General features: G+C 41.7%; 1 protein-coding gene across 4 annotated transcripts in view; it reads right to left on the reverse strand.

Moving 5' to 3' along the window:
- Window positions 1-3,821: 3,821 nt before the first annotated feature.
- The window catches only part of SESTD1 (SEC14 and spectrin domain containing 1), a 56,367-nt gene continuing 47,436 nt past the window's right edge, over window positions 3,822-12,752 (reverse strand). For all 4 annotated transcript variants that reach the window (XM_083629054.1, XM_083629052.1, XM_083629055.1 and 1 more), the window contains exons 12-19: window positions 12,455-12,649; window positions 11,206-11,320; window positions 9,142-9,301; window positions 7,300-7,381; window positions 6,944-7,066; window positions 5,292-5,483; window positions 5,080-5,201; window positions 3,822-4,552 (exon numbers count right to left, since the gene is read on the reverse strand). In XM_083629054.1, the coding sequence (XP_083485180.1) occupies window positions 4,423-4,552; window positions 5,080-5,201; window positions 5,292-5,483; window positions 6,944-7,066; window positions 7,300-7,381; window positions 9,142-9,301; window positions 11,206-11,320; window positions 12,455-12,649 (1,119 nt within the window). In that variant the 3' untranslated portion in view covers window positions 3,822-4,422. The remainder of the gene's footprint in view (window positions 4,553-5,079; window positions 5,202-5,291; window positions 5,484-6,943; window positions 7,067-7,299; window positions 7,382-9,141; window positions 9,302-11,205; window positions 11,321-12,454; window positions 12,650-12,752) is intronic.

Genomic DNA, 12,752 nt, shown 5'->3' on the forward strand with positions numbered 1-12,752 from the left:
TTGCCTTCAGTATTTCTGTGTGTGCTTACCCCACCAGTCTTTGAAGTGTTTTGATTTGGCCTATCTTTTAAAGTAGGCTGGACAGGTTAAACCCCTAAATACATGTTCAAGATGAAGCCATACGCTTCCCCCACATAGAAGAGCTAGCCACCACTCACATCCTTTTATACCTGAGCTACTGGTATGATGATTGTAGGCAGGTGATTCAAATACATATTCCCTCCCCCAAATGGGGGGGGGGGTGAGATTCCACTCCGTGCCCCACACTCAAAGCCAATTGCCACAGGACTTTAAAAAAGCATTGGTCTTCTTTTGACTAAGGTAACCCAAAGCAACTTATAATAGATGTCTTTGTTCTTTTGTTGTTGTTGTTTAGTCGTGTCCGACTCTTCGTGACCCCATGGACCAGAGCACACCAGGCACTCCTGTCTTCCACTGCCTCCCGCAGTTTAGTCAAACTCATGCTGGTAGCTTCGAGAACACTGTCCAACCATCTCGTCCTCTGTCGTCCCCTTCTCCTTGTGCCCTCCATCTTTCCCAACATCAGGGTCTTTTCCAGGGAGTCTTCTCTTCTCATGAGGTGGCCAAAGTATTGGAGCCTCAGCTTCAGGATCTGTCCTTCCAGTGAGCACTCAGGGCTGATTTCCTTATGAATGGATAGGTTTGATCTTCTTGCAGTCCATGGGACTCTCAAGAGTCTCCTCCAGCACCGTAATTCAAAAGCATCAATTCTTCGGCGATCAGCCTTCTTTATGGTCCAGCTCTCACTTCCATAAATCACTACTGGGAAAACCATAGCTTTAACTATACGGACCTTTGTTGGCAAGGTGATGTCTCTGCTTTTTAAGATGCTTCGTTCTTGTTACAGCAGACTAATAATTGCCCCTGAAATGTCTTACCACAGTGGTTCAAATGTTACTCTCTTTCAAGAGAGATGAAACTAGGCTAGGTCAGAGATGTGCGCACTGGGCAAACTCAGCAGATATTGCCTTGCTAGGCTTCTGTGCTTAACCCCCAGTGAACTGTGTAGCTTGAACTTAGTGCATTCATTAGCCTTCAAAGTCATGTTTTTGTCCTCTGTTGCTTGGGGCTGAGCCCTGCTAGGCGGCGAAGCAGCTGCCGTTTCTTGTTACCGCATGCTCAAAGCCATTCTTCCTTTTGAGTACAATAATCTGATCCAAAGGAGTTAAAAGAAGAACTTTAACTTCTAAACTCTACTTCAAATTTGTAGAGTTTCTACAAATTTCTACAGGGAGTGGAGGAAGAACATCAATCCATTGCAATGTACTGTAAACCTTATTTTCAATTACATAAATGTACTGTAAAAGTAAGTGAAATGTAGCGGTTTATTACATTTATTAATGCACGTTAAATGTAATTATAGTTTTCTTGCCAAAGAGCATTGAGAGATTATGTCGGCAATGACCGTACTAGAATCATTACAGATTTGACAATTTCAATTATGCGTAAGCAGCTTAGTTGAGTACAGCAGAGAGAGAGAGAGAGAGAGAGAGAGAGAGAGAGAGAGAGAGAGAGAGGAAATCACTTACAGATTATGGACATATGCATGAAGGTTTTCTAGAAAACAAAAAATCAGGATACCCTAACCTGTTCTGCTTTCCAACCAATGCAAGCAATTAAACACAGAGCTCCAGATCCATTACTCCATATGACTTAAAAAAAAAAAAGACTATTTCTAGCACCTATGGTAACAGCTTCACTGGAAGTATGTGGGAAATGTCTAATGACATTTAGGGGTGCATGAGCTTCTCACTCTTTACCCTAAAAGGGCAAGATCCTTCACAAGTGGCCAAAGCTATTACTCACAATGGATCACGATCTTTCCGTGCATTCACTCTGAACATATGCAAGATGCTCAGCTCTGCCTTCTCTCCCTACTCGAGAACCCTCCCTCTACAAAGGCATACCTAGGGCAAGGAGAAAGTAGAACATCTGTTTTTGCAGATCAGGCTGGAGCTTACTCCTGTAGCCCAGTCTCCAAGGAGATATGCTCTGTGCCCTAGCAACACTCAAAAGGAACCCCTTTTAGCATCCTTCTGTCACAACTCCTCTCTCACCAGGGAGCAGGTGAGGCTACACATCCCCGAGAGAAGACTCTCCAAACGATGTTGAAGCTGTGAAGGCCCCCAGGAACCTTCTGACCAGCATGCCTGGAGTACAAAGCATTTTCTCCCACCAATGAGACAGCCTGTAGGCTGGGGACGCAGAATGTCTTTTGCCCCAGAAGCCCTGGGGAAGTTCCCCAAGGTAACAGGAGGATGAGGATGTGGCAGCTTTGACAGGCATAACCCTGAGCTGCCTTCTCTCAGCAGGCTACCATCAGGGATGTTTCTGATTTCCCACGAAGGATCAAGACAAGCGGGAAAATTCACATTTGCAAGCTCTCCTGACCAATTTCTTGTGACGTCTCCAATGGCAACTGCGTAAGGTGAGGGATGTGGTGTGTCTGTGTTTGTGTGTAAGCTGTTAAGGTTGCAACCTTCCAACATAGATCTGCGCCCTTCCCATTTTCTTGAAAAAGAAAATATGGGAAGCAAGAAACTACCAGTGAATTTCCACAATGCCAGTGGTACAATTCAGCACACTTTGGACTAAACGGAGATTGTTTAACAAAGGGTTGCATCCAGTGCAGCTTTAAGTAACTAGTTTCATCAGTGCAATAATTCATGTTTGCACATGGAACTGCCCACTCTCCCCGCCCCCCCACCTAAAATATGTATGTGTAACCCCACCCCCCCAATCACTCAGAGCAGATTGCTACCCATCTTATCAGGCCATGTGTCTTCGGAAAGGAGCTTCTAATACTATTCCCATGTCCAAGCCAGTTTGGCAGCCCCTACAGACTTTGACTACATGAGAGGAAGGAAGCAAAGAAGGGAGTCATATGCGAGCTACATTCCTAATGCCCAAATTGAAGCCTGCTTTTCAAAGCAGCAGCATTAGTATAAAACTTTGCTCCTTTTAAGAGCCAAGGTGATAGAGCACTTTGAGCATCTTATACACAGGGTAGTTAAAAAAAACACAGGGGCATGTAAAACTGCATCCTGCTATAATCTTGCCTTTCTACGCGTTTTAAAAAACACTGAAAATCCCATACTGCATAAATATAAAATATTTTTTTATTTGGCTTTTGCAGATTGAAAGAGCAAATACACATAATTAGCTTGAATCTTATGCCCTATGTGTAATAAACTTTTATTACAATATGTAGCATTTATCGATTTGGGAAACTGCATACCAACTACCTATTTAACACGAGCTTATTCAGGAAAGAGCACGTTAACTAAAATAACGTACTTGCAATGTTCACTAGTACAGAAAGGGGGGGGGTGGGGGGGAAAAAGAATGACATGTTGGAGGGGAAACTCACCCCAACAAACCCTCTCATCATTCATTATCTGAACTGTTTCACTTGCTTCCTTATATCTCTTGAGCTTTTCTTTTTAGAACATTCAAATCTTTTGCCCTTTCTGCAGAGAGCTGTACATAGGAAAGATGTACATTCTCTGCCACACCTCTCACGAAGGCAGGAGGAAATTGAGCACCAATATTGCCGATAAGCGCCTCCCTTCTCTTTTCTGCTTGGCTCAGATCTTTTGGATTTAGTCAACAGAAGAAATGTGAGGCTTACTTATTAAGATGTTTTTTCCCACCCCTGATCCAGACTGTACATTAAGAGAGAAGCAGACTGGAGGAATGTTTGTTCCGAAGTTGGAAGGCAAAGGAAGGGGCTGCTCTTCCCAACGCTACAGATGAAGGTCTGCTACACATTAGGAAACACAGGCTTGCATAAAAGATGGTAAGATTTTAAAAAGATGGATTTTATTAAGCACAAAACAGCTTTCAATACATTATCCATACAAATTGGAAGGGGGGAAACCAACTATAATGAATTTCAAAGATTTGATGGGCAGGATGTATATTGGCACAATAAAAGGGACCATTTGAAAAGTAATACAAATTATAACTATAGGGTCACCACTGTCTAAACAACAGATAGCTTGCCTACAGCCTAAAAATACTACATCATCTGGAGAATAAAGAGAATTACTATTCTGTACGGAACTTGTACCTATTAGCACCATTCAAAGCTAGCATCAGCTGCTTAGGCAAAGAAGCACCTGACTGGTTGGGGGGAAAGCTTCAGAGAAAGAAGGGTTCAGTGCAATATTTTCAGTTCCTTTTGATAATATTTAAAGTCTATGGTTTCATAGCATGTTAAATAATTATGGCTTGGTAGAAATACACTGTTAAGATGTAGAGTAAGTTTTTACTTCAAGAAGGACGGGATTCTTTCATAACAGCTGTAGAAATGCGTTTTAATGTATTATGGCAGGCGCAGAATGCAGATGACATGCTGGGTAACGTAGAGACATCTTATGAACTGGCAAATGGACACTATTAGCTCTCTGTTGTACAGACTTCTGGTTGTCTCAGCTGCTGTTTTTTCAAACAAACCAGCTTTATCTTCTCTCTAATGTGTTCAGCTGTAGAAGCCATATCACTCGGGCTCCCAAAGTACTGTTCAGTACTAAAACAAAGAAAAAACAAGCAAGGCACATGAGATTTGTTCTCAGTGCATACCAATTTGATTAAAAAACACACACACACAATTGCTTTACACTACACCTGGCTAGTACAGTACTGAATGTCTTAGGATGAGGTCCCAGACCTGACTGATAAATATGGATGTTATGCCACCATTATTTTTTTACACCAGACTCAAAACTTTGATAGTACATATTCGAACTAATGTGATTTGTTTGGAGCGGCTTCAATTTACAAGCAATAAACATTGCATTCATTCATTTAATTCTACTCTGTGAAGCAATTGATGGGTGCGCATCTCGATTAAAGATACCTTTTGATGACAATGTAAAGAAATAAATTTTATTTAAATATTTAACTTTTTGCTATAGCATCTGACTACTTGTTCTTTTTCCAAACTGAATATTTCAGCTACAGTATTTGTACGTCTCCCTCATGTAAAATCTGTTTGACTTGTATTGCAAACTAAAACATTTTAGAATAATCATATTCTAAGGATAAGCTACATACCCATCAGGATAAACAACAGGTACTGTTAATCTATCCAGAAGTGATTTTCCAACAGCTTCAATCTCATCAAATTGTTCCTGGTCATTTATAGATTCAGGCTGGTCTGGGCATTCTTGCAAAACCTGTAACAAAGTGGTATTAAGAAAAAGAAAATTGCTTCCAGAGTTCACTTAAAACAACAGAGCAATATTCGTATGTTGGTAGCAACTAACTTTTTCAGCATTTGAATGGAAAGCGACAGCCATCTCCAGCCTAGTTACTCGCTCTTCGGAAGTGATGGTGAATTGTTTCCAGACTCTGTTCAGCTTTGGAAGTGTGTCTCCTGAGGATCTAGAAGTGCATCGCAGAGACTGACACAAAACGACGGTAGCCTGTAGTAACTGCCTTCCATAATCATAAGTACTCTATAACAAGGAAAAAGAAGAAAGTTGTGAAATTTCAATCTCAAATCCTTGGACAGATCTAACTACAAAAGAGCGACATATCGGCAAGACACAAAATACCTCAAATGTAAGTCTCAAGGCGTTCTTGCACTTCATTTGACTATTAACACATCGGCCTACTTTTCCAAACGCAGGAACGAACTGCAATGGCCTTGCTCGGGAAATGCAACTGAACGATGAAAGGCGAGGGAAACAGAAAGCTAACCCTCTGGGGGTTTGTTTGCTTGGTCTGAACAACTGACTTGGCAGGTAGGGGATGCACACACTTTTATGGATGGAGGCCTGCTGCACAAACCCATACAGGTGCTTTGAGAACAAAGAACGTTCTCCCCTCACTAAACCCACCTTGGTTTTTTTAAAAAAAACCCACTCCCCTGCACAACAACAGCAAATACAGTGGTACCTCGGGTTAAGTACTTAATTCGCTCCGGAGGTCCGTTCTTAACCTGAAACTGTTCTTAACCTGAAGCACCACTTTAGCTAATGGGGCCTCCTGCTGCCGCTGCGCCACTGGAGCACGATTTCTGTCCTCATCCTGAAGCAAAGTTCTTAACCCGAGGTAATATTTCTGGGTTAGTGGAGCCTGTAACCTGAAGCGTATCTAACCTGAAGCATATGTAACCCGAGGTACCACTGTACCATACTCTCTGGCCTGCACCCCTGCCTAGGTCTCAAATATTCAGCACAAAGATCCCATATTCTGCCACCTTTCTGTTCTCTGTGAACTACAAAGGAGTCAAGGAGCACAGTGACAGGGTAAACATCTTCACTTCCTGTTCCCGTTTTCATGAAAAAAGGACCCTATGGCTGTCCTTCCCACCCACCCTCCTGCTGCGCCTTTCCAGAAGGTCATTAAGGTGCTGAGAGTGCCCCCCCGAAAAGCCCTGAGTAACAACAGAGGAACACCCTTCTCTGGATCTGCACAGCAATTAACATCTGCTTAGTAAAACCATGCCAAAACCTTTGGTCCCTTGCTTTTGGACACAGTAGTCCTATTGTTTATCATTTACTTGTCTGAACACACTAGTTCCTTTATCAAATCAAATAGCTGATCAGGGAAGTAACTTCTAAAAAAAAAAAAAAAATGTAGAGCATTGCCCAGGGTACATGGAGTAACCACTCCACATTTGTCAGATATGAAGTGAATTCAAGCATTTCAAAATCAATCTTGTACATTTTATGACGCACGAAAACACTTTAGAGGGGGGGAAAACTGTGGTTGTCCCCAAGGGAATGTTCCAAGAGAATAATCTTGTCAGATCTAGCCAAGGTTTCTGGCAATCAGAACTGTACTCAGAAAACAAGCTGAGCAAATAGTCTAAATGAAAATGCTAATTTTAAATATCAATGCGAAGGCTTAGAGGCAGCTTTCTAGTGACCCACCTAGCCTGCTTACACAGTGAAAGAAACCCTTCATATACCTGTGCGACATCTACAAATTTCCGGTGCTTTTCCAACAAAATTTTGGTTTCTTGAGCATCGTCCCCCAGGCGGGTGTGGGTCTTCAGTAGAGCATTGAGTAATTCACTTAACCATTCTACTGCCTAGAGGGAAGAGTAGAAACAGAAAACATTTAAACTAACACAATCCATCTGTCACAGATGTGCTCAATAAGTAATAAGAAGTCTGCAGTGTATTTTACAGTGGTGCCCAAACACCCAAAACTATTAAATTTCCAAAACTTGTTTGACGAGGCGCTCTCTCTCTCTCTCTCTTTTTTTGAAGCAAGTTTATATGAACAACACTGGCCAACAATAAATATGCAGCTCAATCTCACCTGTGCAGCATCCTCTTCACATTTAAAGAGCTGAACCATTTGAAGCATCTTCAATCGTCTGACATCTACCATGTCTTCACATCTGTGAAAGCCGGAAAAATAAGCAACCACATCAGAAAGCTAAACACTATTGCCTAGCACTCAACCCATCACTCCCATTGTAGACGCAACACATGAACAATTCCTCTTTCTTTCTTTCATGTGCCACTAAAGATTGGGTATGGTTGAAATATTTCAAAAAGTGAAAAAGTTGAGCTTTTTTGGGCAAACTTGTTGTTGAGTTGTTTTTAAGGAAATTTGCCAAAAACTACACTTCCAACATACCATTCATCCAGATTTTCCTGCACATCTAGCGATTTTCCGCCCAGACAATTTTTCCAATGGCCAAAAATCCTGGCTATGTCTGGGAAATTCTGGACATATGGCAACCCTAAGGTTGGGTAAAAATATTACTACAACATACCATGAAAATATATAAATATATGAAACGAATTGTTTGAAAAATCAGCAAAATTTTGATAAGCACTATCATTTCTTGGCCAACATAGTTCTCCAACTTCATACACGATGGGCAATAGTCTGGGGTTACAATATAGTTGAATAAGTCCACTAGTTTCAATGGGTCTATTCTTAGTATGACTAATATCACCTGATATACCTATGTAAGTACTGTTATTGTATTGTATTTTGTACTGCTAGTTTAACTGGGGTTTCTGGCCCAACAAAAGCACTGCATTTCCCCCCAAAAAACTGACATCTTAAAAACTGTCCATATCCTGTTTTGGTCACTTAAATACTTATCATGAATTAATAGCACACAATCCAGGGCAGGTGGAGGGAAAGCCTAAACCATTACCTTGTGAAGGGATATAATTTCTTTTAGCTATTGCTATTCTCATATAATATAGGAGTACTGAAAAAGCTACATTGGCTCCCAGTACGTTTCCGAGCACAATTCAAAGTGTTGGTGCTGACCTTTAAAGCCCTAAACGGCATTGGCCCAGTATACCTGAAGGAGCGTCTCCACCCCCATTGTTCAGCCCGGACTCTGAGGTCCAGCTCCGAGGGCCTTCTGTCAGTTCCCTCACTGCAAGATGTGAGGTTACAGGGAACCAGGCAAGGGCCTTCTCGGTGGTGGCGCCCACCCTGCTGAACTCCCTCCCATCAGATGTCAAGGAAATAAACAACTATCTGACTTTTAGAAGACATCTGAAGGCAGCCCTGTTTAGGGAAGTTTTTAATGTTTGACATTTTCTTGTGCTTTTAATTTTCTGCTGGGAGCCAACCTCCATCTCTGTGTGGCTTTTGCAGTGGACATTTCTTGGGGTTTAGACAAAGTAGCAGCAGCAGAGCCTGTTTTGCTCATAGAGAAGCAGGAAATGGAGACTGAGATCGGCAGCCTCTGAGTCTTAATATCAGGGGAGAAAGATTTAATATTTAAACACTACAAGATAATCATCTGATAGATAAATCCTAAGGACTTTCAAGACTGGTTTCAGTTCATTTTCTTTGTCATAACTTGTAAAGAATACATTTTTTCAGTTTTCAGATATAAGCAGATCAGGGTTTTGTTCATTATTAAGTTATTCTCTTTCATGATTAACTCTATTCGTTTTCAGCCTGATCCTTTGGTCTTTTGTGCAGTACTATATGGCACATTATGACATCTTAATGTTCTCTTTAAAAAGAATACCACAACTGCAGTTGCTGAGTTATCAAAAGGCATCAAGTGAACTAGAGCAATTTTAAAGTCATACAGAATTTTCACACAAAATGGCACAGTTAAGAGAACTTCTGAGCTAGAGGGAACTTTTCAGGGCTGCTAGGCAGCATAGTTATTACCTTTGCTTCCTGAGCTGCATGTCTTCCATCACTCCCTGGATGTGATCAACATTCTCTTTGTTTTCCGTGGTTACATCTTTTCCATAAGCCCAAGATGCCTGGTTAGATATTTGATCAAGAAGACTTTGACCTTTTTCACGCAAACCTTGCAGACCTAAGTCTAAGGTACAAAAAACCCAAATTCTTTGTTTCATAGAACTAGTACATTTCCCACCCTCAAACAGGTGCAAATGTGAACAAATGACATATTCTCTCTACTCATGAATATCTGTCCAATTCTCTCTTCATCCATGTGCAAGTTTAGTTGCAGTGATTTCATTCCATAAATGATACGTCACTTAACTTACTAGACTTCAAAATGAGCAAGTTTGGCAGTCAACCCTAACTGTATAAACATATACATAGCTAGTGTTTAAGTTTCCTAATGCATCTTTTTTAAAAAAAGTATAATTTCTTACAGTCACAAAGTTAGTATTTATTATGGGGAGAGGTCACAGCTTACTAGCAAAACGTACAACTTGCATGCTGAATGACCCAGGTTGAAACCCTGGTGTCACCAGTTAAAAAAGAAATACTAAGGGCTAAGAAAGACTGAAACACAGTGGAAGACAGTGACCAATTGTCTGACCCAGTATAAGGCAGCTTTATATGTTAATTATTTCTGTCCCTTCCAGTCTTAGGAACTGCTATCGCACAGCAGGGATTTTGAAGTTTGCCCACTTTCTTAATTTGACTATTGTATGCATTATCTCAGTTTACGTTTAACAGGTGTTTTTCAAAATGAAAGAGAATAGTTTTCTTCTTAAAAGGTAAAGGTAAAGGACCCCTGACAGTTAAGTCCAGTCGCAGATGACTCTGGGGCTGCAGCACTCATCTCGCTTTACAGGCCAAGGGAGCCGGCGTTTGTCCACAGACAATTTTTCCAGGTCATGAGGCCAGCATAACTAAGCCACTTCTGGCGCAACAGAACACCGAAACCAGAGCAGCGCACAGAAACGCTGTTTACCTTCCTGCCGCAGCAGTACCTGTTTATCTACTTGCAATGGCATGCTTTCGAACTGCTAGGTTGTCAGGAGCTGGGACCGAGCAACGGGAGCTCACCCTGTCGTGGGGATTCGAACCACCAACTTTCTGATCAGCAAGCCCAAGAGGCTCAGTGGTTTAGACCACAGCGCCATCCACATCCCTAGTTTTCTTCTTAAAGCTTTGTAAATACTGGCACAAATCTTCCAAGCCTGGACATATTATGCAGCTTAATCATAAGCGTCCTCCACATGATAACTGTTAATTAAGCTAAGGGGATCCATATGATCACAAGGGGCAGCAGGCTGAAGACATGTGGTGTGTTTTTTTCCATCCTCACTGTAATGTTCAAACACTGAACACTTGTGTCTGAAAGGGGGAAGCCTAAATGCACAGACCTTTACATGCACAGACTTCCAAGAGAGCTGGAACCCCAACTGCATGGAGGTCCAAAATGTAAAGAGGTCTATGCATAGAGGCTGCCCATCTGCAATGTCCAGTCTCAACACACGGACTCCCTCTACATGCGATTTAATACACAAAAGCAGCTTCGTAAGTTTTCAGCCTTGGAAGCAGGTGGCTTGTCAGGGATTCACGTACACTGTTCATGATGTTTCCTTGCTGCAATACAAATGAATTTAAATGTACTGTTAAGACTTTTACGTCCCAACAGTATTTGAGCCAATTGCAAAAGGAAGCCAAGAGTTTGCATCCAAAATCCAAACAACTGTAAAGCAAATCCAATTATTCAATTAGGCTTGTGCCCCCCCCCCCATTGCACTGTTGTTTTTTAAAAGAAAGGGAATTGTAATTATCCCCCAGAGAAAGGGATGGGAGGGGGGTGCACATCTGAGAAAAGGCCTGCCATGCTCACCCAATCTCTTCTGCATGAATTGCTGACTTGTGGCCAGAAAGGTCCGTTTTCCCCTCTATGCTTAGTTACGAACGTGAGAGAAACATCAATGTATACTTCAAAATTTATTTTTTCCCAATTGTTCACTGTTTTATAGATTTGGAGGTTTCTACAATGTATGGGCTTACCAACACTTTTCAGTTTCTCTTCCAATAGCTTTAGAGTTTGCTGAATTGACGTCCCGTCTGCTGGTGCAACATCGACACACAACATCCCTAGTAGGCCGTCTAGTTGCTGAGACAACTGAAAACGACAGCAAGAAAAACCCCAGGTATCATATTACTTCAAAAACCTGTGTTTCTCACGCTTCCACCAAGGATATGCTGCAATGGCCAGGTGTGCTGTGACACACACACACACACACGAGCTGTAAAGGGAGATAAACCTAGGGGATAGGGAAGCTCACAGGCAGATGACCTGAACAGCAGACACTCCTCACCAAACACCCTTCAACAAGAATGCTGCTGCCACACTTTCTACCAATCTCCAATGATCAAGATGTGGACTCCCAACAAGACCTGATATGCCTCTTTTTGTGTGTGTGCAGACATCGATAAGGGCCCCAGGTACAGAGTGGAAGAGGGCCAATAGTTTAAGATGAAGAAAAGTCATCACTTCTGGGCATTACAAAACAGGAGAAGCAGGATGTGCTTTAAACTGTCAGATAAGCACAGACACTAAGCACCGTGGTCACGACATTCTACAGTAGTCAATGCCCAATGTCCTCTCTCAAGAGCAATAAAAATAAGCGCCCTCAATGACTATAAATTCAATTTTGCATAAGTAATAGACACATCAAAATCTTTCTACAACACTGCAATAAATTTTAGCTGGGGCAATCAGAATAAGATCCACTATTTGACTACTGATTCAAAACCCTATATAACTGACTTTTTTACAGTGGTACCTCGGGTTACAGACGCTTCAGTTTACATATGCTTCAGGTTACAGACTCCGCTAACCCAGAAATATTACCTTGGGTTAAGAACTTTGCTTCAGGATGAGAACAGAAATCGTGCGGCGGCGGCGGCAGCAGGAGGCCCATTAGCTAAAGTGGTGCTTCAGGTTAAGAACAGTTTCAGGTTAAGAACGGACCTCCGGAACGAATTAAGTACGTAACCAGAGGTACCATTGTATTTCTATTCTTTGTATATCATATTGTTCCTTTATTGCTATAGCCAATGGCTGATGCAAATAAAGATTCATTAATTCATTCAAAAAAAAATCCTCATAAAACAGAAGGCTTTAGCTACTGAAAGTCCTCAGAAATGGATTGATGTAGTTTGGAATTTGTTCATTCCTAAAAACCTGTTGACCATCTGTAGTAATCATCACACAGCAAAACTGTACAGTGAGTAAGAATGTATACTGACTTACTTCTTGGGCAACACCATGGAAATCAAGTGCTGCCTGCAACAGATTCTGCCTGAACTCCAGCTGACTGGCTTGCCGGTAGCAAACATCACTTAACTGCTGCTGTAATGCTTTCAGTTCCACAAGGTCTTCTTCATCCCCGGCATTTAACAAAGCTGCAATCTGTTGATTAAGTTCCACATACACTGCAAACCACTCCTGCAAAAACAGCACGGCAGAAAGTATATCAGAACTGCAATGCTTTTTAATGTTCCTTTTAAGACAGCGTGTACGCACACACATTCAACCAACTTATTACACA

This window comes from Podarcis filfolensis (genome assembly GCF_964270895.1).
Source record: "Podarcis filfolensis genome assembly, chromosome: 1".
Classification (NCBI taxonomy): Eukaryota; Metazoa; Chordata; class Lepidosauria; order Squamata; family Lacertidae; genus Podarcis; species Podarcis filfolensis.